At 32.7% G+C, this 26,446-nt stretch overlaps 2 protein-coding genes and 1 non-coding gene across 3 annotated transcripts in view; 1 reads left to right on the forward strand and 2 right to left on the reverse strand.

Moving 5' to 3' along the window:
- LOC132942114 (BMP-binding endothelial regulator protein-like) overlaps window positions 1-4,998 on the forward strand; it is a 73,164-nt gene extending 68,166 nt beyond the window's left edge. Inside the window, 5 exon segments of the mRNA XM_061010424.1 lie at window positions 8-195; window positions 344-545; window positions 749-1,025; window positions 1,192-1,457; window positions 4,022-4,998. Coding sequence (XP_060866407.1) covers window positions 8-195; window positions 344-545; window positions 749-1,025; window positions 1,192-1,333 — 809 coding nt within the window. The 3' untranslated portion in view covers window positions 1,334-1,457; window positions 4,022-4,998.
- A 488-nt stretch (window positions 4,999-5,486) lies between these two features.
- Window positions 5,487-26,446, reverse strand: part of LOC132942115 (heparan sulfate glucosamine 3-O-sulfotransferase 5-like) — a 42,817-nt gene continuing 21,857 nt past the window's right edge. Inside the window, exon 4 of the mRNA XM_061010425.1 lies at window positions 5,487-11,124. Coding sequence (XP_060866408.1) covers window positions 10,579-11,124 — 546 coding nt within the window. The 3' untranslated portion in view covers window positions 5,487-10,578. The remainder of the gene's footprint in view (window positions 11,125-26,446) is intronic.
- On the reverse strand, window positions 22,872-22,983 carry LOC132942232 (U6 spliceosomal RNA). Its single transcript, XR_009664249.1, has one exon. It is a non-coding gene; the product is annotated as a U6 spliceosomal RNA (small nuclear RNA).

Raw genomic sequence — 26,446 nt, forward strand, 5'->3', positions numbered from 1 at the left:
GTTTCAGTGGATGGAGTGTGCACGGTGTTTGGTGACCCACATTACAGGACATACGACGGAAAATTCTTTAGCTTCCAAGGACCTTGCAAATATCTGTTGAGTGCGGATTGTGTGGGCCGGACGTTCAGCATTCGGGTGACTAACGACGCGAGGAACACGAAAAATTCAGCGTGGACAAAAACTATTTCTTTGAGGGTAATTATTGTAATGGTTTATTGTGTGTTCACGTTATAACGATGGTATTTCGTGAAAACTTCGTATCGAAAACGACAGTATATTTGAGCTAGAAAATAATTTTTATATATTATTATGTAATTATTTAACACGTATTTTGTCCGCGCAGACCGGAGGTTTGAAAGTAAACCTTGGCGAGAATAAACGGATCAAGATCAATGGACAGAGAGTGTCTGTGCCGTACAAGAGGAGCAACGAGCTCACCATATCCAACATGAACGATACCGTATTGGTTGAGACCAGGATTGGCGTTTCTATCATTTGGGATGGACGAGGATTTCTGGAAGTGTCCGTACCGTCGAGGTACAAAGGTAAGGAACTTCGTCAAACCGTTAACGAGGATATAATAAATAAACTACAATGCGACGTCGGCTCTAAAATATTATATTAACTCAATGGCTCTCTCACCACCAAGTAATCACGCGTCCCTCGGCCACAGTTTAGGAACCACCTGTAATGATGATTTTGCGAAAATTATTTTACTTACAAACTTTGCATTTTTCGGTATTTACAGGCAGTCTGTGCGGACTGTGTGGAAATTTCAACTCTGTGCCCAGAGACGACATGACCACTAAGGACGGCCAAGTAGTGTTGGAGCCCCAAGTGTTCGGATCGTCTTGGCGCGTGGGTGGCAAGAACGCGTGCAGCCGGCCGTTGAGACCCGCGTTTGTGCAAACGTCGACACAGTGTTCCAAGAAGGGGCCCCGGATTCGAGAACGGATGTGCAAGCCGCTCCGACAACAAATGTTTGCCGCATGCCACAAAAAGCTCAACCCAGTCAACTTTTTCAGGTTAGCTCATTATAATATTATACGTTCGTTTTACACGCGCAGCATCCGTATACGTTTTCACTTTGCCCAGTCACGCCTTTTCTGGTATATTAATATTACCTATTATATGTGTATACTTATGCTTGTATGTATGTAGACTAAACCGCGAATTCGCATTTGCTCACAGGTCCTGTCTGATGGACATGTGCGAGTGTCCCACCGGCCGGAAGTGCTATTGCGAGGCGATGACAGCGTACGCGCACAACTGTCGCCGCCTTGGTGTGTCGCTGCCGGACTGGAGGACCATGACCGGATGCCACACATACTGACCCGCGTCCTCACATCCATCCCGTGCAGTAGACTCCGCTTGTTTGTTGTTGCTAGTCATTGTTTTTTTACACCTTCAACTTTGCGGTGGTCGCCGCGCGTTTACCTGACCGACGGGTCGAAATGGTTAGTATATTATGATACAATTACCTATGTATTATGATAGGTATATAAGTAATTGATGTTACGATGTAATTGATAAGCATGGTTATTATTATTGTGTACGATGTTATCGTGATTGAGATTCGGGGCGTACGCCAGCTATGGTAGAAAATACAATTCACTCGAGTTAAATCACGACCTGACTGGTATCAAAACGGTCACGTGTTTAAAATTTAGCTATAAATTAATTTAAAACGTTCGTTTTATACTAAGAGTATATAGTGATATAACAGAATAATATATTTTCACAACCTTTTTTGAAAAAATATTGTTTTAAAAATCAAAAGTTCGGTAAAATGTTTAAACTATAATAGAGAAAAAATTAAAATTGCTACACTATTATCCTTTTTATTTAGGCACTAGAAATATTTAAAAATTATCTTGGAAATAATATTAAAATTGTGAGGTTGTTCATAAATATTTTACCATAATTGGGCAATTTATATAGTAATACCTATTATTAAATTATTCGTTTAAATAAAAGTGCACATAATATAGTTTAAGATAACTGTTAGCGGCTGCGTCAAACTCGATAAAACTATAAAATAGCATGGTTGTAACAATTTATTAAAGTAAAGACAATGATTTTGAGTAAATAAAATAACAATTTCAACCGTTTAAGGCTCACATAAAAACCACAAACTAATTGAGTTTAAAAGTCTGATAAGAAATTAACCTAAGGAATAATAATATTCGCAAAAGTTTAGTGCTGTGTCACTCTGCTCGTACGTCACTCTAGACTATAAAACGCTAGTAAATTGTGTTTTTAATAAGAAGTGTAGTGAAAAAAAATGCTTGTCGGATCGCGTCGTGCATATATTAGATTAGAATCAAAACGAATTAGTCGGTGTTTACAACACGAAAAAATTCTTATTTTACAACGCCTTGGCAGGTAGTCGCTGCATTAAATTATGCGCACAGTTGTTATAACTTATAACCCGTACCGACAATGATAAACCATCCATAACACCGACGTCGTCGTGGAAAATAAACAATTCGACGCAAGCGTCAAAGTCTTGACAACAACAACAACGTTAAAACAATATATGATAATAATAATATCTACAATTTATACCTGTACATTTAGTATGGTATCGCAATAACAGCGGCAGTATTACGTCACTATCATTATATTTATACCCTAAATACACGTCACCTGTAACGTGCTGTTTCGATAACTCGAGACCATTAACATTTTTACGTTTAAACAGCTTAATAATAATAATAATAATAATAACGATATAATTAACGGAGTGATACCGAATGAGATGTTAAATGTAATATTATGTAAATATGTATATTATGCATGATTTTCTAACGAATCGAAAGAAACACTACCTTAATAAATCATCCGATAATCGTGTATCCAGGGGCTGGGAACTATATTATACACATTTTAGTATCCCTTAATATGCGGACGCATATTGTATAGGAACGAAATAATATTTTTTTCCAAGACGGCATTATAGGCACATAAATCTCGTCGCGTTTTTAGATACACAGATCTGATAAATGATAACATTAGTTATTACGTGATCAAACATCAAAGAATTTCACTGAACAAACATAGTTACCCGTGTATATGACGTATAATGACGTTAGGTATCTTAAATCATCATCTTAGGTAGGCACTTAAATTATTACATAATAATTTTAATGTTTGCGTCTGAATCCGGATAAAACGTACGCGCGTGTACCAATTATAATAATAATATAACGTGATGCCATTATTTGATAACATTTTGAAATTAATTTACAAAAGTATTTTTGATCATCAATTTAATGCTTTTATTTTAAATAGAATAATAATTATTGTAATTATTGCACTATCTGCGAGTTACAAACTAATTTTATTGTTTTCACTGCTTATCTATCTACATTGATCACTGCAGCGGCTAATATAATAATCATCGAACGAACGGATAAACAATTCTACAGCAAATTATCATAATGCGCGTTCAGTGCGTTTCATCCATGTTATCCGGGGTTAATCATTTTAATTAAGCGAAATCATTAAATTTTTTTTTTCGCTTACCTACTCATTACCTGAACCTATATATAGCATAATATATCGCCGATGTACCGTTATAACGATCGGCAAATCGTAAAATTTGTACAAAATTTGATAAAACGAGGTACCTACCTATATATATTATATATTATTATTATAATAGTTTGTTTCGGTTTATCTTATCGAATCGCATTCATTCAACCCGAACAGGGCCTCTGCCAATTTTAATTATTTGATATTAGAATTTTGTCACACGGTATACATAAATTTGCATGTTTTCGGCAGAGGTAAGAGTTAAGTTCAAATTATCAACAAATAAAATTGAAAATAACGCGTGTTCGTTGGTTCCTTTAGTTTTTCTACCATTCAGACAAAGAAATATAGGCGTCTATTTGCAGGGACGGTTTAGACATTTGCGAAAAAATGTAAAAAATAATCATAATTTTATTATTAATTGTGTTGTGGTTTATAATCTACATAGAAATTTAAAATAATATTTTTTGTTGATTTGTTTCAGATCGTGACAGACCGTTTCCACGTTACCGTTCTTATTATATTACATAAAATTAAATAAAATTTAAAAAAAAATAGTAATAATAATTTAGTAACAATTAACTTAACTTTTAAGTGGCTACAACAAACTCTGACCCGGCGACTCTACCGTTTGCAGGCGGGTGTCCGTCGCATAACAATATCTATTACACTTTTACTACCATAATGTCAATGGTTTTATTTATTTACATTTAATCAGTTCGATTGTACGATCGCGACTAACCTAACCGAGGTCGGCCGATTTTTTTAAAACCTAAACGCCGGCGTTTACACTGTAACATACATACCGCGGTTCAGTATAAGTACCACAAAACAGATTACAGAGTAACGTTATTGTTTGCGTTCATATATTTCGATATTGGCCTATATGATAATTTATTTGTAGTGTGTTTTCGTTTTTATCACGGATTTCGACGAATTTTTCTCATCATTCGTGACAATATAAATTATTATTATATTATAATAATATTACAGTAGCTATGCGCGTAACCGCAAGCGGCTTTGTTACTTAATATAATATTTAGCATGCCTTAGTGACAGAGAGAACAACGTTCTTTTATACATTCTGGTTGTCGTATACTATATTATAGTATTATGTTATTAATTATCATAGTTAGTAATATTGTTAAAAAAAATGTTTCAGTAGAACGCTTAAAAAATATCAAATTGTTTAATAATTGTATTTTATTTTTCGAAGAAAACACTAAATCAATCTAGGATATTATTGTAATTATAGATAGTTATTAAAATCAATATATTATATATTATTATATAGGTAAGAAGGTTCATATTATATTACTATGCTATAGAATTATTATAATGAAAAAGTATTTTAACTACGTTAAGCGAAATATTGTAAAATAATATTTGTCAAATTTATGTTCCTACTTTTATGTTTTTTTTTTTCACTTATTTATTTTTTCTAGAAAAAAACTTTATACTTTCTTTTGTGTAATAAAAAAAAAATTAAAAAAATGTACATACATATTATTATATATACTTTCATATTTACTCACTAGTGCTGTAAATTGCAATGAAACAATTACCCGACTCCACCTGGGTGGTAAATTTGTTTTGATAGAAAATTAGTTTTGAAAAATCCAACAGATAGCGCCATGGGTGTATTTCTATTTTCCATTTTACCAAGGGGGAAGGTGTCTTATCGGTCGTGTACTACGGAGAAAGCCTTGATCATTTGAACTACAGTCATCTACGTTGTACAGGAAACCGTCTTACCGCATGCACACCGAGTCGGTATAGTTTCGGAGAGTACTCCTGCAGACGACGGGGAAAAAAAGCACCGTTTGAATATTATACAGTTAAGGGTATACGACGAGTGTAAAAAAAGATGATACACAGGTGTTTTTTTTTTGGTTTTTTTTATAATTGCGTGTCGTGCACGCGCAAAACACAAACGCACAAGGCACGCGTCTATATTTTTTTTTTATATTTTAAACAAATCTTTAACAAAAATAACAGTATCGTAGTGATGACGCTATAGGAAAATCCAAAAAAATCTATATCTTAAAACGTGTTCGGCCCGGCCAAAAAGTGCCCGGGACCAGAACGGTATAGTAATAATAATAATAATAATAATAATATTATTATTATTACGATAGTACTATCTTAAAATAATATAATATTATTACAATAATTATGATGACTGCGCAGTCGACCGGCGCGGCGAGGCGGCGGGACGCGCGACCAAATAAAATATCGCTCGAGGTGATCGGCCAGGAGACGATCCGAAAACCATCGATTTCTCTCGGGAAGGGATCGCAGTGTGCCCGCAGTCCGGCCGCGTCCTTATATTGATAACAATAATAATAATATGATAACGATAGTCTTAACATTACACGTTGTACGGCGGCGGTGACAATCATTAATTATGTTGTATAGGTATGCGCGAGCGTATTATCGTCGCGTACAATGATATGATAACAATATTATAATATGATATGCAGACAGACAGACAGACAGACGTCCGGAGATAAACGCGTCACATTTTCAAAATGTATGACACATTAATAATATTATTGTTATGTATGTATTATGGTATATTATTATATAGGTACGTAGAAGAGTTAGATAGAGAGAGAGAGAGAGAGAGAGATAGAGAGAGAAAGAGAAAGAGAGATAAAAAAAAAAAAACAAACAACAACAACAACACTTAATAATAATATTATCATACAATATATGACTATAGAAAATGATTTGTACGAAAAGAAATTGTGCTACAGCTGAAACAATTTGTTTTTTACTCACGATACGAAAATAATATTACAATATAATATCGATATATGTATACAGTTTAAATACCATGCTACTATAATAGGTACTGGAGACGCGCCTACCCATCGCGATACAAAACCTGACCGCGGTCAGTCGCAAGACTTAAGTCTCACCGGACGAGAAGCACCGGCCAAACCGATGGTTTGCTTTTGGGTTTTGCAATATTAATAATAATATTATTACCATTTCCACGAAGACTGGACAACCGACCGTAGTATTTCCGGGTGTAGTACTTCAGTTCAAATTTAGTATATAATTGATTTTTGTTTGTTCGTTATATTATATTTTTCGCCTACCAAAAATATTTTATTTGTCTTATTGAAAATTCAAAATGAAACAATTAACCTGTTTGATAAATGTTAATTTCGTAAAAAATATACGAACATGATTTTAGGAATAATATCAATTTTAACATTTGTTTTCTGTTATACAATAAATTGACTATAGAGATCAAAGGTCTCAAAACTTTTTAGTAGAGGGCCCTTTACACAAATTAAAAACGCTTTGCGGTCCAAAACATAATATTTGATCATTAAACGCATTAACAATTTTTATGTGTATAGGAAATATATAAATGCAACGGACATGATAATTAAGTGAAGATTTGTAACCGTTGTTACACCATGCCATTGTTTAGATAAGTGTGAAGAGTAATTTAAATTTACTGAAGTGAATTTTCTCTGAAATTAAAAGAGTAGTAGTTTTATTTGATATGAATGTATAACTGTAGCATGTGTAGGTATATCATACTCCAATAGAAAAATTGAAAAACATGCAAAACAATATAATATGAATAGTTTATTTTTAGATTATTTGCTTTAGTTAGCGGCAAGTAGTAATTTGGAGATAGATTGATGTTTGTAATTACAGGTATTTTTGAATATTATTAAATCTCTAATTTATTCTATAATATAACATTTAAAGTATCTGTCTGGAATCGATTCAAAAGTTAAATTATCAAAAAACTCATAAAGCTTGGTTATGCGGTTCGTGATTTTTAGTTTTTACGATTTGGTCGTTACGAAAATCACGTTGAAAATTTTTCAAAGTATATCATAATATAACAATGAGAAATGGAAATGGACAAATTATGACGAGTCATCGATACTGTATTTAATTCACACTGCAGTCCATCAACCATATCTAAATAAACGTCACCAATATTATTTTTTGTATAATATATTTCATTGATAACATTGTAAAATATGAGCAAGTTATTTGTCGGGATGACATCAGTAGTACTATATAGTCAGCTGTCCAATAGTCATTTAACGATAATTATATTGATATGGATATTGATATTGATATGGATATATTATGTTATTATATTACGCTCCCCGGCCCACCTGTAGTACCACAATAATTGTACATTATTCTAAGAAATTTATCTATAAATAAATCGACTTAACAATAAACTATTTTACGATAACGGTAAAAATAAAAAATACATCAAATACAAGTACAATAAAGTTACATAATAGTAAACGCTACCTAATCAAAATGATATGTATTTGTTTAGTAAACATTGTTTTTCAGTCCAAATCGTTTTCACGGTATTGGTACATTATTTGATATGTATATGGTACATTATATGATATGTATATGGTACAATATATATTAATATTAATATGATATGATATGTATACGTGGTACAATGCACGGATAACGAGACATATAGATAAGGTCACGTGTCGCTAGGATTTCTGTGTGACAGCGATGAAGACGTAATCGCGTTGGTGGTAAAACGATAAAAAAATCATTTACAATTTTTTTTTTTAAATACAATTACAGTAGTTCATATAAACATAATATGTTATATTATAACGATAAACACGATTGACTTGTTGATATAACGGGGAAACGACGACGAAAAAGCGACACACACAAATCCTTTCGACTTCTGTCCCCGTGTCCCTTACGACGATAATACAAATACAATTTATAATTTTCTCTTAACGATAGTAATATTATTAATAATAATCATGCTACGTTTCAAACATTGATATGTTTTAAGTTACTTAAAATATAATATTATAAACGACTTACAAAATACACGAAAAAAGTCTATAGTTGATATGATCGTTGTTTAAAAAAAAAAAAAAAAAGAACAATAATAATAATAATAATAATCGTAACGAACAAAATACATATATAAATATATACTATAACATAACATAGTATTTTTCCTATATATATATAACAATATTACGTAAGTAAATAATTAATCAACCATCCGAAAAGAAAGTCATTATTGCTCATTGAAAATTTGAAATATGTAAAAGTAGTAGGTAAGTAATAATAATGCACTATGATAATATAATAATGCCTCTTTCTCCTCAGCTACCATCGTGTTGACTTCACTACGATCCTAAAGGCCAGAGGAGAATGTGTGGAGCATGCATGCATATATATATATATATATATCTTCTTCTTTCATACATATTTTGTACTATTATTAAAACGCATTAAGGTACGTAAAGTAATTATATTTTTATTATTATTATTTTCTTTCCACCCCACGACTGCAATCAACTCGGCAAAGGTGTTTTTCAAGATAGTTAAACTCCTATATCATGGTCATTATAAAATATCGTAACTGGGAATATGGCAGCTGGTTTGACAACGAAACAACTTTGGCAGTCTATAAACGATACTATATAATATTATATCCAACAATGATAGTAAAATTAATATTGCACGTGTGAAACGTATTAATCTTTCCGCAGATCGTTTCCAGCAGTTGTGCTTTCGTGAAAATAACTATAAAATGTTAACGTCGGTGGCCGTATAGCGGACAAAGCAACATAATATGCAATATAAAATGTACGTTGTTTCGCCTACCACTGAAATTATTGCGTTCGTGGGAATATAGTAGAGTAGTACAATAGGCGGGAATAGTCGATGTCAATCGTAAATCGGTCGTGAAAAATAAAATAATAATAATAATAATGATAGTGTTAAAACATTTCGTTAGGAGTATAACATATATTATTATCAACGAACAATTATTTTTAAAAAGACAGATAAAAAAAGATAACAAACTAATCTTACGCGTAGGTGTGTACGAGAGAATACTAATGTTTTGATTTAGTATACACAATATAATATTTGATATGTCGGTCGAATTTGTGCAATGATGCAGAGAGAGAGAGAGAGAGAGAGAGCACTGGGAGAGCATGGAAATAAAAATAAAACACTAATTTGTTACGTTCATTCTTGACTTCAGTGAGATCACATCCACGCGGTGTGTGGGTAGTAAAGAAACGACGGCTCACAGCAGATTCAGACGAAAGACGACGAGGAAATCTGTTGGACCGCAATGTCGAAAACGGGCGATCGAGCACCACGTATATAATACTATTGTTTGAATTTAGATTCAAATTTTAAATCTAAAGTTATCGGACGACACGAAATCGCCCGACGAGGAAGAAAAATTCAATGTATAACATACAATATGTTCGTAAATGCGTATTCACGTTACGGTGGAATGAATAGCATTCGCACGCAAAAAATAAAATCGTTTAAAATGAAAAAAAATATATCGCAATACTTTAATAGTATATTATGTTTATATGGTAAACGAAAAAAGTTAACTGAGTGTGGACGTGTCCTAATATATTATTAAGGTACCTACTGAAGATTATGCCACGTGTGGTTAAGTACGGGTGATTCCGAAACCAATTGGTTCGTATCGTAAAATAATTCGTCTCTCTCCTCAAACGCTTCGACAATAATAATAATATTATCATCGTGGTATCGAAATTTTCTTTGTCGAGTTATTATAAGACTCGTCTCGTAAAATATAATATTTGGTGCAGTTTTGAAGGAAAACGATTTAAACTCGCACGGCGTGCCCCCTACCATTTCCTCGTTCACCATTCCTCACCCTCAGTATATAATATAATATAATATATATATATATGCATGTAGTATGAGCATGGCAGTGTTCAAACGTTTCGTTTCATGTGATAAGAAGAACAAATCGAGCGGCACACTTTAAGTCATGTACAGAAAGCGAAGCGCTCGCGGCTCGCGATATAGTCGCGGTCAGTACATAGGTAGGTAATTATTATATTGTGACGTTATAGTAATATTTATAATGTTATATATATATATATATAGTATCCCTGTATACAAAACTCCAAAAGAACGAAAAACATTTTTAAAAAAACGATGTCACCGTGACACCTGCACTCGTCCCCCTCACCCACTCCACATCGAACCCGTTCGCTACTTCTCCGGCCACCCGAAGTCTTGGCCCAATACGTCGTACAGCTTCTGATTGTGCTGGCCGAAGTGTTCCCGGAGCTTGGCCACGACCGACGGCCGGACGTCCGGGTGCTTCCGGCCTTTGGTCTCCTTCAGGCACTTGTCCACAGGCCCGTACCGCAGACAGTAGAACCCTTTGGTCCGGTTGAAGTAGAAGTTGTCGGCGCCGATCCTGTGCTCGAGGCCCAGGAACGTCTCGATGCGGTTCAGCTCGGACACGGGGTTGGTGATGAGCCGGTCGCCGTTGACCACGAACAACTGTTCCCTGGGGAACACGTCCAGCCACCGGTAAACGTGGTTATGGTAAGTGGACACGGACACCGGCCGGTAGTTGGTGTTTACCGTGCCGTCCGGCTTCACCACCAGCTGCTCGAACGACCTACTGCTCCGGTTCGCCAATGGGTTGCTGTGCAACTGCGTATAATCCGATATGGCCCTGATCACGGGATCCCTGAGGATGAGAAGCAGCTTAATGCTCGAGTTCATCGCCTTGATGCGTTCTGGTACCTGAAAACGAGACGTTCAAAGTAATAACGTTCGTATTATAATATGATAGGTATAATAATGCATATGTTATGGTGTGATAGGTGCCTATAATGTATGATATTATAACATATATGTACTATATTATACATATGGGGGGGGGGGGGGGTGATTCGTTTAAGTAGAAATACGCTTAAACTGATATTTCTCGGTAATTCATTTTGTTATGTTTTCACAGATTTAGAAACTACAATAATTACAACGATTAGTTAAAAATAAATAATTTTTGCGATTTTTAATATTTTGATTTTTGATTTTGATTTATTAATATTTAAATTACTATCCAAAATGTTTTAGTTTCTATTTATTTATTTAAACTTTCTTTAAACTGCGAAGGATATTATTTGATAACTTTAATTTTCCCAAATTTTAATTCTTAATACCTAATTATGAATAAAAAGCTATATTGGTTCAATATTCGATTAATATTAATTACATAGTTATATAAATTATGCATACTCAACTTCCTAATATAAAATGTAAATTATTTAGGTTATTATAGAAAACAAATGTTAATTATAAATTAACACAGATAGCAAATTATAAGATTTGTTGCAAAAAATGTATTGTTATAAATATAGTCACTTCAAAAGTTTAAACTGTACAAACATATTTTTTTAAATGACAATTGACTAAGAGATTTAGTGTAGACAATTAAATGGACCACTCTGTATATAGGTAAATACATTTCAGCAGTTCTTGTTTTTGTTATAATATTATGTAAAACGACCTGGTTCGTGAAACAGTCATGTCTTAGCATGTTTTGTCAAACGAGCACTCACCATAATATTAAGTTTTTCATGGTTTGTGAATTGCGAGCCTGGTGCATTATAGAGTACCTATCACAGCTTACTGTACTAAATATTTATAAATGTAAAACAGAGTATTCAAATTACAATTTTTTTCATAAATAAATAGGTAAGTATTTTATCTAAATTAATAAAATATCTTAAAAATGCTACAAATCAAAAATATATTATAAGTAATTTGTTTTAAAATTATATATTTTTAGAATATATTTTATCATATGATGATATATAGACATTATGATTTATCTTGTTAAAATATTGTCCGATTAGTGCTATAGTACAACTACCAACGTTACACGAAAAATACACATAACTCATCGAGATGTATCGAGAGACGTATTGAGACGGAAAATAATAATCTCACCTAGGTGTTTAAACAACAACTGAAATTATTTTGTTTTTAAAAAGCCTAATTTGTCCATTAAATTGATTAACTTTTACTCATGTACTCATGTATTATTGTAACCCTTATCAAATATGCTAATTGTGCATAATTGTACAGATCGTATATATTATTGTGTAAAATAAAAAAAAAAAAAAATTGATTAATTTATTATTTTAATATTAATTTATATTTCGAAATGTATTAAATAAGTTGAAGTCATACTTGGATGTATTGTCTCCGTTACGCAAGACATAGCATATTTTACGTTCATAATAACTAATTTAATAAATTCCGTTATTATTTGTTTTATATCAGAGTAAATTTATCACTATAGTTAAATTTTAACGTAAGAACGCCATCTAGAGCCCTGCGTATATTTTTTATATATTAATTTTAAAGCAAGTTATGAACATTTTAAAAATGTACTAAAATATGCGTTAGGGAGACGGAGGCAATTACAATTACTATTATTTATTATAATTTATAGGTATTTTGTATTTTTCGTTCATAATATAATATAAAATTATTATTATAATGCAGAGACGCACTCAAAAAAAAAACCTCAAATCTAAGACAATGGATTTTTTGTAGTTCAGCTAGGTAGGTATACACTATATTATTATAATATAACGGCAAGGGCTTTACTGAATTCCGAGACTTTCAAAGTATAATAAGTGAGTGCACCAGAGATTACCACTTGATGTGCTAAAAGTAGTTTCTAGGTAACAATCGCGGAAATATACGTAGGTGTTCATGTATCCTATAGAATACATTACGTCCCTGAAAGGATCCACTAAACGCATGTACAACAACGCCAATATAAAAGATATCGTGTTACAACGTTGGCGTGAAATGCATTTTGTGATTTTTTTTCGATAGGTATACATAGCAAAAATCCGAACAATGAAAATAATTCCACTGAGATGATACGTACACTTCACTGCGAGTCTTCGTTTAATTAACAAGACAATATTATGGAAGAGCTGCAGTATATCATAATAATAATAATAATATAACGCATTACGTTCCGCGGTATCAGCTTTTCTTTGTTTGTTTGTGGTTATAATAATATATTATATTATGTTGGCTGAAATAATAATAACATCGTGTAGGTGTATAATACGTAATGTACTGCAGCGCACGTCTCGCGAAGATTTACGATTTCCACATGTGATGGTGGGTAACAATGTGCAAACACTCTATTAACCCACCACTTTAAATTAGCACGAATCCTCATGGGACACCCTGTATGGGTATACGCATTTAAATATTGAACGGTCGTATGAATAAAACTATTATATTGATACAACGATGATAATAATAATAACATAACAGTATGTATAGTGTAATATCATATTATAATATTGCATCAGAGACGCGGATGATCAACAATCGACGTCGGTTTAATACAATAATATAATATTAGGATATTGAATGTGAAACGCGTTACATTGTTATGATACAATATTATATTATAATGGAGACCACGAAATGCGTTCGAATGTGAATCGTAATATTTTGTTAACACCGTCGTAATGACCTGCGGTGCATGTGGCAAAGTATTTCACCGACGATCGAGGCGAATGCAAACGACTTGCGAATTATGCTTCATATTATTATTATTATTATTATTGCTGTTTAGACGGTCGGCGCTATCTCTAAGAGCGAATCAAAAGACGAGTGCCTCTACTAATTATTACTGCAGTGGCAAGTCGTGAATATTTTCAAACCATCAAACCCTCGCGTGCCATATAATAAACGTCCACAGTGCGTATATATTATTATTATAATAAATTATTGTATAGTTATATTAAATCGCGTTAAGCAGTATTCGGTCTGAGACGACCATTAATTGAAACGAGACACGGAATAAACCCAAAAATGAGGCGTCTATCAAAGCGTCATTAGCAGTTTGTTAGATCCTTTACGAGGTGCGACTGTATAATAACGATGATACTATCGGATTAGCGAATATAAGGCCAGTGGAAATACGGGAATAATGTTTGTATTTTTTTTTTATCTATCATCATTACTGCAACGTAAAATATCGGTATAATCAGTTGCCGTCTGCAGCTTACGAGTGGGTGTGGAATTATGCTGAACGAAAAAATTGTGTAGCGTATTTATTTAAAATTTCTAGTAAAACTAGGAAATCAGATCATTTAAAACGTTTTAACATTAACAGATGTGTATATGCAGGGATGCTATCATACTATCACAACCGCGTGTTTTTGAGTGACAGGTGTGGTGGGTTTGCAGGAATTTCAGGAGTGATGCCAGGAATTAGTAGGAGTATGGAGCATTAAATATTGGAGTTATAAAAGTTGAAAAATTAAAATGGCTGGTGGGGAAATGTACGTCATTTACAGGCCGTGTTTATCATATTGTTCGATGTTATAAGGTTGTAATTATGACTGAATTTACGCCCTAGGACCAAACTTTAAATAAACATTTGAGTCTGAATAACTCTCAAAGAACAAATAAGAAAAATGAAGCCCGAATTATGGGAGAACGGCTCTTTGATCTTGTATCAAAGCAAAACGGTGGATCATAAAGCGTTTTCTGTAAAGCAGTTTCAGGCCAAAATTCGAGCTCGGGGATTCATCAATCAGATATTAGAAATGGTGCGTATACCTTAAAAAGATTTTTTTGTCACGCTTGCACCGAATGTTTAGTTTTCGATGACGGTTGAAGCGTTGGAAAGCGACCTTTTTCCGTCCAGCGGGCGGTAAAATGGAAATCCCCATAGTGCCGGATGGTAAAGTGGAAATCCCAAAAAGTGCCGGGCGGTAAAGTGGAAATCCCTCAAAAGTGCCGGGTGGTAAAATGGAAATTCCCAAAAGTGCTGGGCGTGCATATCACGTGTATCCCCTGCACCATCGAAATATTATATACCACAGTTCATACAAAACATAAACTTTTGTTTATATCTCATATGACGTTATATCTTCATGTATGGCGCTTAAAACAAATAAAACCAAATCGTTTCTTTCGTGACATATTGTTTTCGTAGAATAGTCTGATTGATTCATAGATCATTGCAATACATTTGCAGGGATCGATGACAAAATTAGTATGTGTGGCTCGTGCGGGAAGGAAACTTCAGTCTTGGGCCTTCACCTGCGACTGAAATAGCTCATTTCCCGCCCTTGTCACACAATATACTATTTATAAATATATTTACAATATACTATTGACGTGCTAATTGTCAAGTTCAAGTTGAACTTTATATTATATGTATACTATAATTAAGAATACATGTTTGTCAACATTGAGTATACCTAACGCGATCCAATACACGGCCACCCCTGACTTCAGATTCCGTAATGTGTGCTTTTTCGAAATCATTTTTTTTAAATATTCTCTCTTACAGTAAGAAAATGTACGAGTAAAGAAAAATTGTTGCAAACCTCACACTAGAATACAGCCCTGCAAAATTCAAAGTCGACGGCTAATGTATAAAACGTATAATATCAAACGAACAGTAAATAACGTGTACGTACGTCACGGCTTATAATAAATTTATGTTGTGTGAATCGAGCGTGGGAAAAAAAACGATGAAAAGCATATAATATCCAAGTCGCATATAACATATATTATGTGATAATATAGGTTACCTGTATGAACCCGCGTGGTTCCCTAAAAATAACGATAATAATAATATTTTATAATTTCATTAAATCGAAAAAGTTTCTACTCCGTCGTCGGGGACATCTCCTATAATATAATAGCCACGCGCCATGCAGTTTATTATTATAACTATAATATAACCACTATTGTAACTATTATTACTATTGTTATATAATATTTTATTGCGGCGGAACGTATTTCGATTATTATTAGCCCACCGCTTTGGGTGGTGCTCATCATGCGTACATATTGCGTGGGTACCTAAGTAAACGTTTTCAAACGGATATTATTGTTATAGTATATTTATTATTTATAGTATGTAATGACTGTTTTTAAAATATAAACGCTTTTCCAAAAATCTGATGACGCGTCCGATAAGAGGAAAAAAAATTGTTTTTAAAATAGAATAAAATAATATACCATGAACGACAATTTAACCAATGATTTTGGTTAATGCGTGCGTGCCATATTATGCTGATAAACTTAGTTTTGTCTGCGCATTTGTCCAACGTTTTCTCTTGCCGACTAAAATTTGAGATCTGTCGTCTCGTCTTCAGGCAAACGACGCACCTACAAGCAATTTAATTCTCGTTCGCTCAGTGCCTTTGCAAGTAAAAATATCTCCACCATCATACATCATGTATAAACAAGAGTACAATAGAATTACCTCGTTTAGTTACGGTGGTCCGTTAGCCACGGGTGTGATAATTTATTACATTATATTATAATATATCATATTATACCTCCACGCAGTGCAGTGAGAAATATTGTTAAATTCCAACTACACCTATGGGCACTCGTTACGTGTAAAAGTACATTTTTCATAGTCAAATAATTTTATTTTTAGGCGAATCATGTTTTAAAAATTCTTTTATATTTCAATAAATAATTTTGAACGAATGTATATACAGTGGAACCTCGATTATCCGGGGTAATGATGGGGAGGGGGTCACACGGATAAATGAAAATCACGGTTAATCGAGACTTTTTATAATAATGAAATTTTTATTTAATTTTAATAAGAAATACATAGGTACAATTTTATAATAATGAAATTTTAAAAATTTGATTCAATTATAATTAGAAATATGTATACATACATAATATACATACAATAATTTTATATAACAAGTTATTAGGGCTTAAAATATAAAGTTATCAGTCTTTGTTTTTTTTGGTTTGAAATAATTTTCCTTACTTCACTTCTAATTTTTCTTAAGCCAATAATGTCATGGAAGTCAAAATCGATGTACAATATTGCTTATCTTCATATTATTATCGTCAAAAATGTCATTAATATAATTGTCGATATCGTGTATTATGTAATATAAAATGTTCGATTATAACTACATATATATTTACAGTCCATACTTATTTTTAAATTTTTGGAAGAGTGAGCACGGTTAATCGCAAACACGGAAAATCGAGTCACGGATAATCGAGGTTCTACTGTATAGTAAATGATATTAGATAATTGCACATTTTCGTTTGATATCTCACAGATAAGTACAAATTATGTTTAAATGTGGAAATATGCACAGTAGGTATGGTGAATTATATTATAATATGTTTGTACGCTACAATCTTCCAAAGACGTATAATTCAGTAATACATTTACCAAACAACAAATCATTATGCTGTAATTTAACACACAAGAATTTAGCTGATTGTGTGTTTAACAGGACACATTAAGAGGGCGCACTAGTAGACAAAATATGGCATAAAACATATTCTTATTAATTAGTAAAATAATTAATTGATAAAAAGTTTAAAAAAACGTGTTAATTTACCATGCGATATTGGACGATTGGAACAAGATATCAAAAATCGGGCTACTTACGTTTCTAGGAAAAATTCTCCTCTACAATTTTTGTAATAGGTATTTATACTGTAAAACGCTTCAATAAGCCGTATTCCTGGAATTACGAAACAATGTTTTTATGCCATATTTTGTCTACTAGTGCGCCCTCTTAAGGTCGATAGATTTTCATGCTCTGTATCGACATGCACATAAACTGGTAGCCCTGTACACTGAGCTCAAAGGATTAATCTTGTTGGGAACAATGCAAAGAAGGAAAAACGTGCTCGAATAAAAATGGTTCGATTATCGGATTATAGGTGGTCAAGACAATCGGACCTTTAATAATATCCCTTGACAAAAATATTATAATATTTTTTACTAATCAGTGCAAAGAACGGGTTTCTAAACTCCTCGGCCCCCCCCCCCTTAACCTACCAAAAAAAAAAAAAAAAACAATCGAAATAATCGGGCAAAAATCGTATGGCCAACATCGGCGGTCGTATATCGCCGCATCCTCTGCGAGTAAGAAATTCCTATAACATCACCGCGAACGTCCAATGTTTGTGAATCGCGATTTAGAACATCATATTTATATGCTATCGTCGTTCAATCGTTTACATAGACGAATCGCCCACGCTTGATCGGTCTATATAATAAATCATATTATACATAATACGTATAATTTCTGTACTCTGAAAACAAGTCGAAACAATGTTTCGGTAACTATAACCCGTGGCAGCGTTGCAGGTCAAAACCCGGCTGTCATCGTTGTTCATAGAGTATATATATAGTTTATAATGGATTTGGTTGTGATTCGTCACCGCCGCCACCGCCGCCGTAATCTCAGTCAAGCGGATTGAATAATTATTGCATTCCTAAAATATTATTACTATTGTTGTCGTTGTTGTTGATGTAAAGGGCGCTCCTCCAATCGATACGCAGACATCGACAGCCGTCGATCATTTCCATTTTTTTCTGTCGCAATACATAATACAACCAGAAAAAAATGCTACAACAGTGTTTACGGACGCGAATAAAAAGAAAATCTAGCGAGAAACACCAGACGAATAAACCATAATATTATTATTGTATTATTCAAATTCAGATGTTATGTTTGATGAAAAAAGTGCTTTACACTGAAAATGTGTCCCTTATATTTACCTATACTTAATGTAGTGCGCATAATTGACACGGCTCCATTGTTTATATTGTCTACATGTTTGTATTTTCAAAAACCACCACGAAAAATCAATAGTTCACGTGGTCTCGACACCGCGTTTAGTCTTCATTCGCGGAGAACAGTCGACATCGTTAAAACCACCGACCGTTTCGTTATTAATTCAAAATATATAACGCGACCGGTTGAGTGTTACTTGTCGGCGAAGGATTCGCGTGTGAAAATTATCTTTTGCCCGCGCAACGGCGAGGAAAATAAGTCGAGGAAAAAAAACACATACACTTACACTCTCGGGTCGCGCATATTATATTATTATGCCATTTAATAATATAGAACCTTCGAAGAAAATCCCAAGAGATTACCAACGAGATTTGCTACCCTAAGCGGTTAGGTATCTTAACGAATTTTCCCCACGTCTGTAATGGGCACCACGTACCACCGACCCATACGTACTCTTCGCGACTGGCGGCGTGCCAGTTTTTTTTTTTTTTTTACGAAAATGGTTACCGTTAGGTATTGCGCGGCGTGTTTATCATTGTGCGGTCGCGATCATCGAAACCGAATAAACCACAGACCGTCGTAACCAGTATACCAAAATCTATCGAACGACGACCAAATATGCACACTTACCTGCTCGATATCAAATAGTAACGCTAGGGTTGTAGGCATATATTATCATCTATATGCACTGCCGCCCGGAATTCCAACGAATTATGGAAATTCGCTCTTAACCGTCGATGTTGTTATAATATAATATTATAGTCGTGTTCCACCAACGTGCCGAGATGAGTTAATTACTCGAACTCGTCGAGTAGACGAATAATAAACATTACGATCGAACTACGCGATAACGCAAACGTCTGCAACGCACGTTTATGTTAATTAGCTAAGTATATACGTATATTTTAGTGCAGCCATTCGTTGAAAAACTTCAAAGAAGTTCATTTATTTCGTAATTACGTATTATATATCAGTATAATATCTAGGAAGTCAGGTATAGGTGGTAATAGGTATGCGTTAAATGTTTTAGCAGTTTGATGACTGGCACGACTGGCTGCTATAGTACATATCTTGCGATATTTTACAAAATTGTATTTTATTTATGATATAGAATTTACATAAGAATACGGGAATACAAAGAAATAATAATAATAACTTCTAGTGCTTATCAAGAATACGGTTCTTTTTAAAAGTTCAAACGATTTTAATATTGTTTTTATGCGAATAAGAACAAACTTTCTGTGCGTTTCCATAATTTACATAGAAATGGCCAATATTATACTCGAGACTTAAACAGAACACTGTAAAATTATAATTTCTCAATATTCTTATCTCGATTGAATTTACTTTACGTATAATTTTAAACTTATCAAAAACATTGTTCTGATTAAGCATAAACATTATAATCTTACGTTTTCTTCACGCATAAAAATAAAAATATTGATACAATCTAAACATCATCATATTTTATTTATATTATTATTTGAAGTAAATTTCATAAAAAAAACTTTAAAAAAAATAATAGAACTAACTACAAAACTAGAGAAATGTTCATAAAAAACTTGAGCCAATAAATTATAATATAATAATTATTATAATATCCACATTTAAGTATAAAAAAAATATGAAATTTAATGGTTGGTTTCGCGCTTAAGTCAAATTAGTAATTTATATAAATAAATAAGTTACTTTATCTTCATCATAAGTTTTCGGGGTTAAGATGAATAAAATGAATATAGGTAGGTACTTTGTAAAATATATACATTGTGGTTGCCTCATAAATTATCCACTTGCGCAAGTTTCAACCTTGAACGATATCAACAAATATTTTAATTATTGATCAAAAGTTTTCATGTTTTCAAGGCAAAATATTATGTACTCGTATTATAATTATTATGACGTGTTAAGCATGTTCGAAAATGCCATAAAATATTTATTTTCTTAAAAATAGATTGAAAATATGTTAAATTATGACAGGGAAACGTACAAGATCTGGTGAATACTAATTACGACCAATCAAATACTAAATTGTACCTACATTATATAAATTGTTTCACATTATTACGTTGTAAATTGGACCTTGATAAAATAACAAATTGTAATTACATACAAATATAATATTACAACTCACAGTTAATTAAACTGTATATTGTATCTTAAATTATATTGCATAATAAATCATAACTGATAGTCGTGTTTATATGTGTGTTAAAACTGTAATAGTTGTTTGAATTTATTCTGCTGAGAAAAAAATCTGTCGATTAAAGAAATATAAATGAATAATACAAATGAGATAATACTAGCCAGAAATTACGTTTACATTACTATGTGTACATCGTGTTGTTTCATAAATCGGTTGAAGCGATCTTTGAGTTGTTAAGTACAAATAGCAATATTTATACATCAGCCATAATCGCATCAATCATTTAGCAAGGTACACAGATAACTATTTAGGTAACCGGTGCGTTTTACACGAGAGGCGAAACCCCATTTGAACTGACACACAGAATTCTATCAGCTCACATATTTTGCATAATTGTAAGATAAATAATATCAGGCGATTATAGTTTAACATGATAACATGTTTTTATGTTTCTTTTTCTCTTCAAATGAAACTTTGTAAAATAGACAGAGAAACAAATGATTAAAACGGCCGCAATGTCTGTTTTAAACTATCATTGATTATAAAAATATATATAACATAGAACGTGTGAATTGTCATTTTCATTCTTGTATATTATATTTATTATTATTTAATTTATCTACATCTCCGCAACCACCACTGCTATCGATGGTTATATTGAATAATAACAAAAAAAAAATCATATTTTCAATTTTAAATGTGAATCCAACCCTCTGTTTACGACTGACAACTTTTTTTTTGATACTGTGTTATAAATCAGATTTTAATATAATAATATTTTAATTATTAAGACTATGACGAATAATCAATAATATTATATTTTTTGTACAGCGTAGACAATGTGATTAAAATGTTGGTAACCCGGCGTTTCGTATAGGCAATTTAGGGGCAGTTGTGTACCGCAGGAAATCAAAGAGTATTTTGTCATGGTACGACAAACTATTTTTTACTACACAAGACAATATTAGTTTGTGGTCATATTTCTGTCGAAAAAAAAAATTATAAATAAACATTTAACGGTACAGTAAGAGTAAGGTGAGATTATAAGGATTAAATAGATATTATTTTGTGTTACTCTTTATTATTTTAACACGACCAATCACTCTATGTACCTATTTAGAAAAGCCTCCATTCTGCAATATCCTAATATATTATATTTTAATTAATAATAATGTTTGTATGTACCATATTATACATCTTTATTATGTAATATTTTTGTTATTTTTTTCCAACAAAATCTACACCTTACGAATATAAAATATATATATGTATTTAACATGCTTTTTATTAGGCCATATAATATTATAGAGATGAACAATAAGCTTAATGGAAAAAAAAAGGAACAAGTAAATAATAACATGAAAATAATACAATTAAGAGACCTCCCAATGGAGTCACTTTGTCATGAAATATTATAGTTATATAATAACTAATAATAATCTAAATTTTCTTTTTATTAAATAAGCAGCTAGGTCACGATACCACTGTATATTTAGCCTTCCTTTGGGATTCACTCAAACAATTCAGGTGATAGTTATGGGTGATCAAATATGGTTCATGAAAGTTAGTCAAGCGTTTATTAATAGGGCTCATTGCTAATTTATTTTGCAGTTAGTATTTTCGTCTGAGTGAAGAATATTTTTGGAAACGTAGAATGAGGATTTTCAAATCACTTTGGTTTGGAATGTTTGGCCAGGGTTGGTATTCATCATTTTGGCTGTATTTAGTTGGATGCCGTATGACTAAATGGGTCTTGACAGTAATTTATACAGCAAAAACTGTTCACGATTTTGCGTGTCATATTTGCGTATAGGAGCTTTTATAGTCTTCTCTGTATCGTTCCAATTGTAGTACACGTACAACTGCCAAAGCAAGTACCGTTGAATGAAATAACTATATCACAATATTATGTTCAACGCAATACAAACAGTTTTTCAATAATCAAAGAATAAAAATACATCAGAATAACTTTTAAATATAATATTTTATATTTGTATTGAAAATTTAGGTCAGTACGTATCTAAAATAAACCCACGCCACTTCAATTATTTATGTACATAAAATATATTTTATGCATATATAATATTATTTCTTTGAAGTAAATGGAGTGTCAACACACATTAATAGCAATAGAATATTGAAAAGTAAATTCTATGTATAATTCGCATATACATATATATAGTTTCATATGAATATTATACATCGATAGTACTCAATAAATAATACACGTCTTGCATATATTATGTTTATTGTGTATATAGTTTTAATGACAATAACAAACAAGGCGAACGCGCATAATATCATACTACTCCGGTCAGGAGAAGCTCTTGCGTATAACGACAATGTCGTTTTAAATTATAATATTACTCAAACGATCCAACGATTCGAAAGGAAATATCTTGTATTCCACCCTCGGGGCAATGGCTTTTGAGAACGCATACCAATTGAATACTGCAGTGGTGTGTGTATAACGAGTAACTATGAAGTATATTATAAAAAAAAAAAAACGTGAAATTCGAACGTGAAATCATCAAAGAAACTGAGCGGCGCATTGCGCCCAAACGGTGCATAAACAAATCGCAGCACAAAACATGTTAATCACCGACCCCACGGCCGAGTCGACACACTTTCTGGACATAATTAGCGCATATTAACACAGGCGGAAATCGTTGGGTACCTAATTTTACGGACGGAGGCGTATAAATAATCGAACGTCGGGCGCTTTGCCACAACATAATATCACGAACGCGTGTAACGCAATCACGACGAGCATATTTTACACGGTGCTCGGTGGTTCGTGCGATACATACAATTTAATGGCGCCGTTACTATAGACAATAATATGATATAATGATCCGAATAAACTAAATCAAGCGTGTTGGATTCGCGTAGGTGACGTGCGGTGACGAGGCCCCGACCGAGTAGTTTTAATAACATGTACGGACGATAATAATCATAATAATAATGATATCGTACGACGACGCTGCGCAAACGATGAGATTACACGCGGACAAAAAATTTCGCCAAAATAAATGAAAAATTCAATTACTGCACACGACGGCAGCAGTATCCTGTACACAACAGTCGCGGGGTCAGACGACGACGTAGCCGTAACTAGGTCACGAGAATTCATCGGGAATTACGTCCTTGTTGTGTACACTTTACGTTGCATTACGCTGCGCTATCGCATCACTTTAAGCGCCACCAGCGATCAATTTATTATCGAACTAGCAGTAGTTGTTGTACACGCCAATCAGCGAATCGAAAACGGAATCCATACGCGAAACCGCTTTGGTATTATAATATTATGATGGACCGAGAGAATAGAGGGGGGTTATTGTTGGGCCCGGTGGAGGCGATCGGTCCGCACTGTTTGAATTTTCAAACCGATGCGAAAAAAAAATTTAATTTCCACGTTGGACGAGTACTATTACACGAAAAATCGTAAAATCGGAATGATATTTTGTCGGCATTATAAAAAATATATATTATTGTGTTGAATCGTATCGGTTTATTGTTTCATCCATGTCCGTCACATCCCAAAAATAAAAATATTTTCTTTGTTTTTATTAATGGTATTCAATATCAATTAAAAATAAGCTGAACACATTTTTGCTTTATTATCAACGTTACATTTGATTAATATCAACTGTCATATTTGATGTTATGTAGAATAATTATTGTTCAACGTACAATAAATAATATTTATTGCAGCCGATGGAAAGGTATATAATATTATGAGTAATATGTTTGCCTATAAAAATGTCAGCTTTGTTTAAAAATAATAGTCATTCCTACCTAAAATTCGACTAGACCTCTGCCCGTGAAAATGTAATAATACAATACAAAGTACACTGAATAATTGAAAATTCAAATATATAACGTAGAATATTAACTCGGATGATTATTATTATACGAAATCTTTACGACTTTCCACAGGCATTTAATACAATTTTATAATAATATTATAGTACGGTATTATACTATGTAAAATAAGTAAACTGCACATAATTCTGTTGTAATAGGTTTGCGTGTATGAATACAAAATTATATTTTATATATTGTTAGACGCGTAAGATCACGACCTTTGTGTGTACATTAACGTTATAATGTTTGGACTTAAATCAAAAATACGAATTTACTGCTTTTAAAAAAAAATGTTTTTATTTTTATTTTTATACTAAATATGTTAGTAATATTGTAATGCTCCAAAAGACGTTTCGATAAGCGATATCTTGTAAATAATATAGAGTACAGCATATTGGTACTCAATACTCAGAAGAAGTCATTCTTTTGATTTTCTTATCATCTGTCGAGAAATGTGGAAGAAAACTACCATACGTTTGGCCAGCTTTCCTCTCTAAAATATGCTAAATCTATAAAAAAAAGATGTCATTAATTGGCTAGAAGTTAGAATGAATTAGAACGCCACTAATTCCCCTAAAAAAAAAATCAAAAATACGTGAGAGTAAGCAACACGTTTCGCTAGACCATTCCCTAGAAAGTTCACATATGATACTCAAGACAGTCAACTTACTAGATGAGGTAAGTCATTGATCACATATTATGACATTTATAGTATAACTTTCATTGAACGTTCTGCTTTTTTTCCTCTCTGAGTTTCTCACGATAGGTGAGTTCTTCACCAAATATGTTAGCAATGGTGTTTGTTTAGCGTTTTTGATTGAACCATGGGTTAAATTAAAATAAGCAATGTACTCAGATTAAGAATAATAGAACTCTGTTTGGATGTATGGTTGTATAATTTTTTTTTTTAATTTATAAGGTTCTATAAATGCAAGAACGGACAGGATCACGTTCAATTAGAGCTTAAATAATACTGTATTCATAAAATATATCCGATAATTCGCGCCATGAATTTCCCAGAGGTCTTCCTAAAATAAATGATGCCTTTCATACGAGAATTGCAGACAATGCAACGTCTCACTGTAATTACATTACATATAATTATTAGTGTAACGTCTCCTCCTTAGTTTGGTAGGTACATAAAAGTACATTTTTCTATTTTTCCAAAACATTTCTACGAATTTACGGACATCAAGTAGTTCTCATTTCAACCGTAGTTACATAATATGTGTGCTTGGAGGTTGACTCAAAAAGTATTACTACACGTCTGTATACCTACTCTTCGGTGTAATCGTATCTGCCGTTCGGAAAATCAACTACAAGCGTTCCGAACGATGAAAAGTGTAAAAGTATACAACCGTTGAATTTTCGAACAGTTCAAAATTATACTTAATTTGTTTACTGACGGTTTTAATATAAAAAATCAAACATGTTCTGTAATTAAATTTAAATACTCACGATTTTATCACGGCGT

Source organism: Metopolophium dirhodum, chromosome 3, assembly GCF_019925205.1.
Source record: "Metopolophium dirhodum isolate CAU chromosome 3, ASM1992520v1, whole genome shotgun sequence".
In the NCBI taxonomy this organism is placed as follows: Eukaryota; Metazoa; Arthropoda; class Insecta; order Hemiptera; family Aphididae; genus Metopolophium; species Metopolophium dirhodum.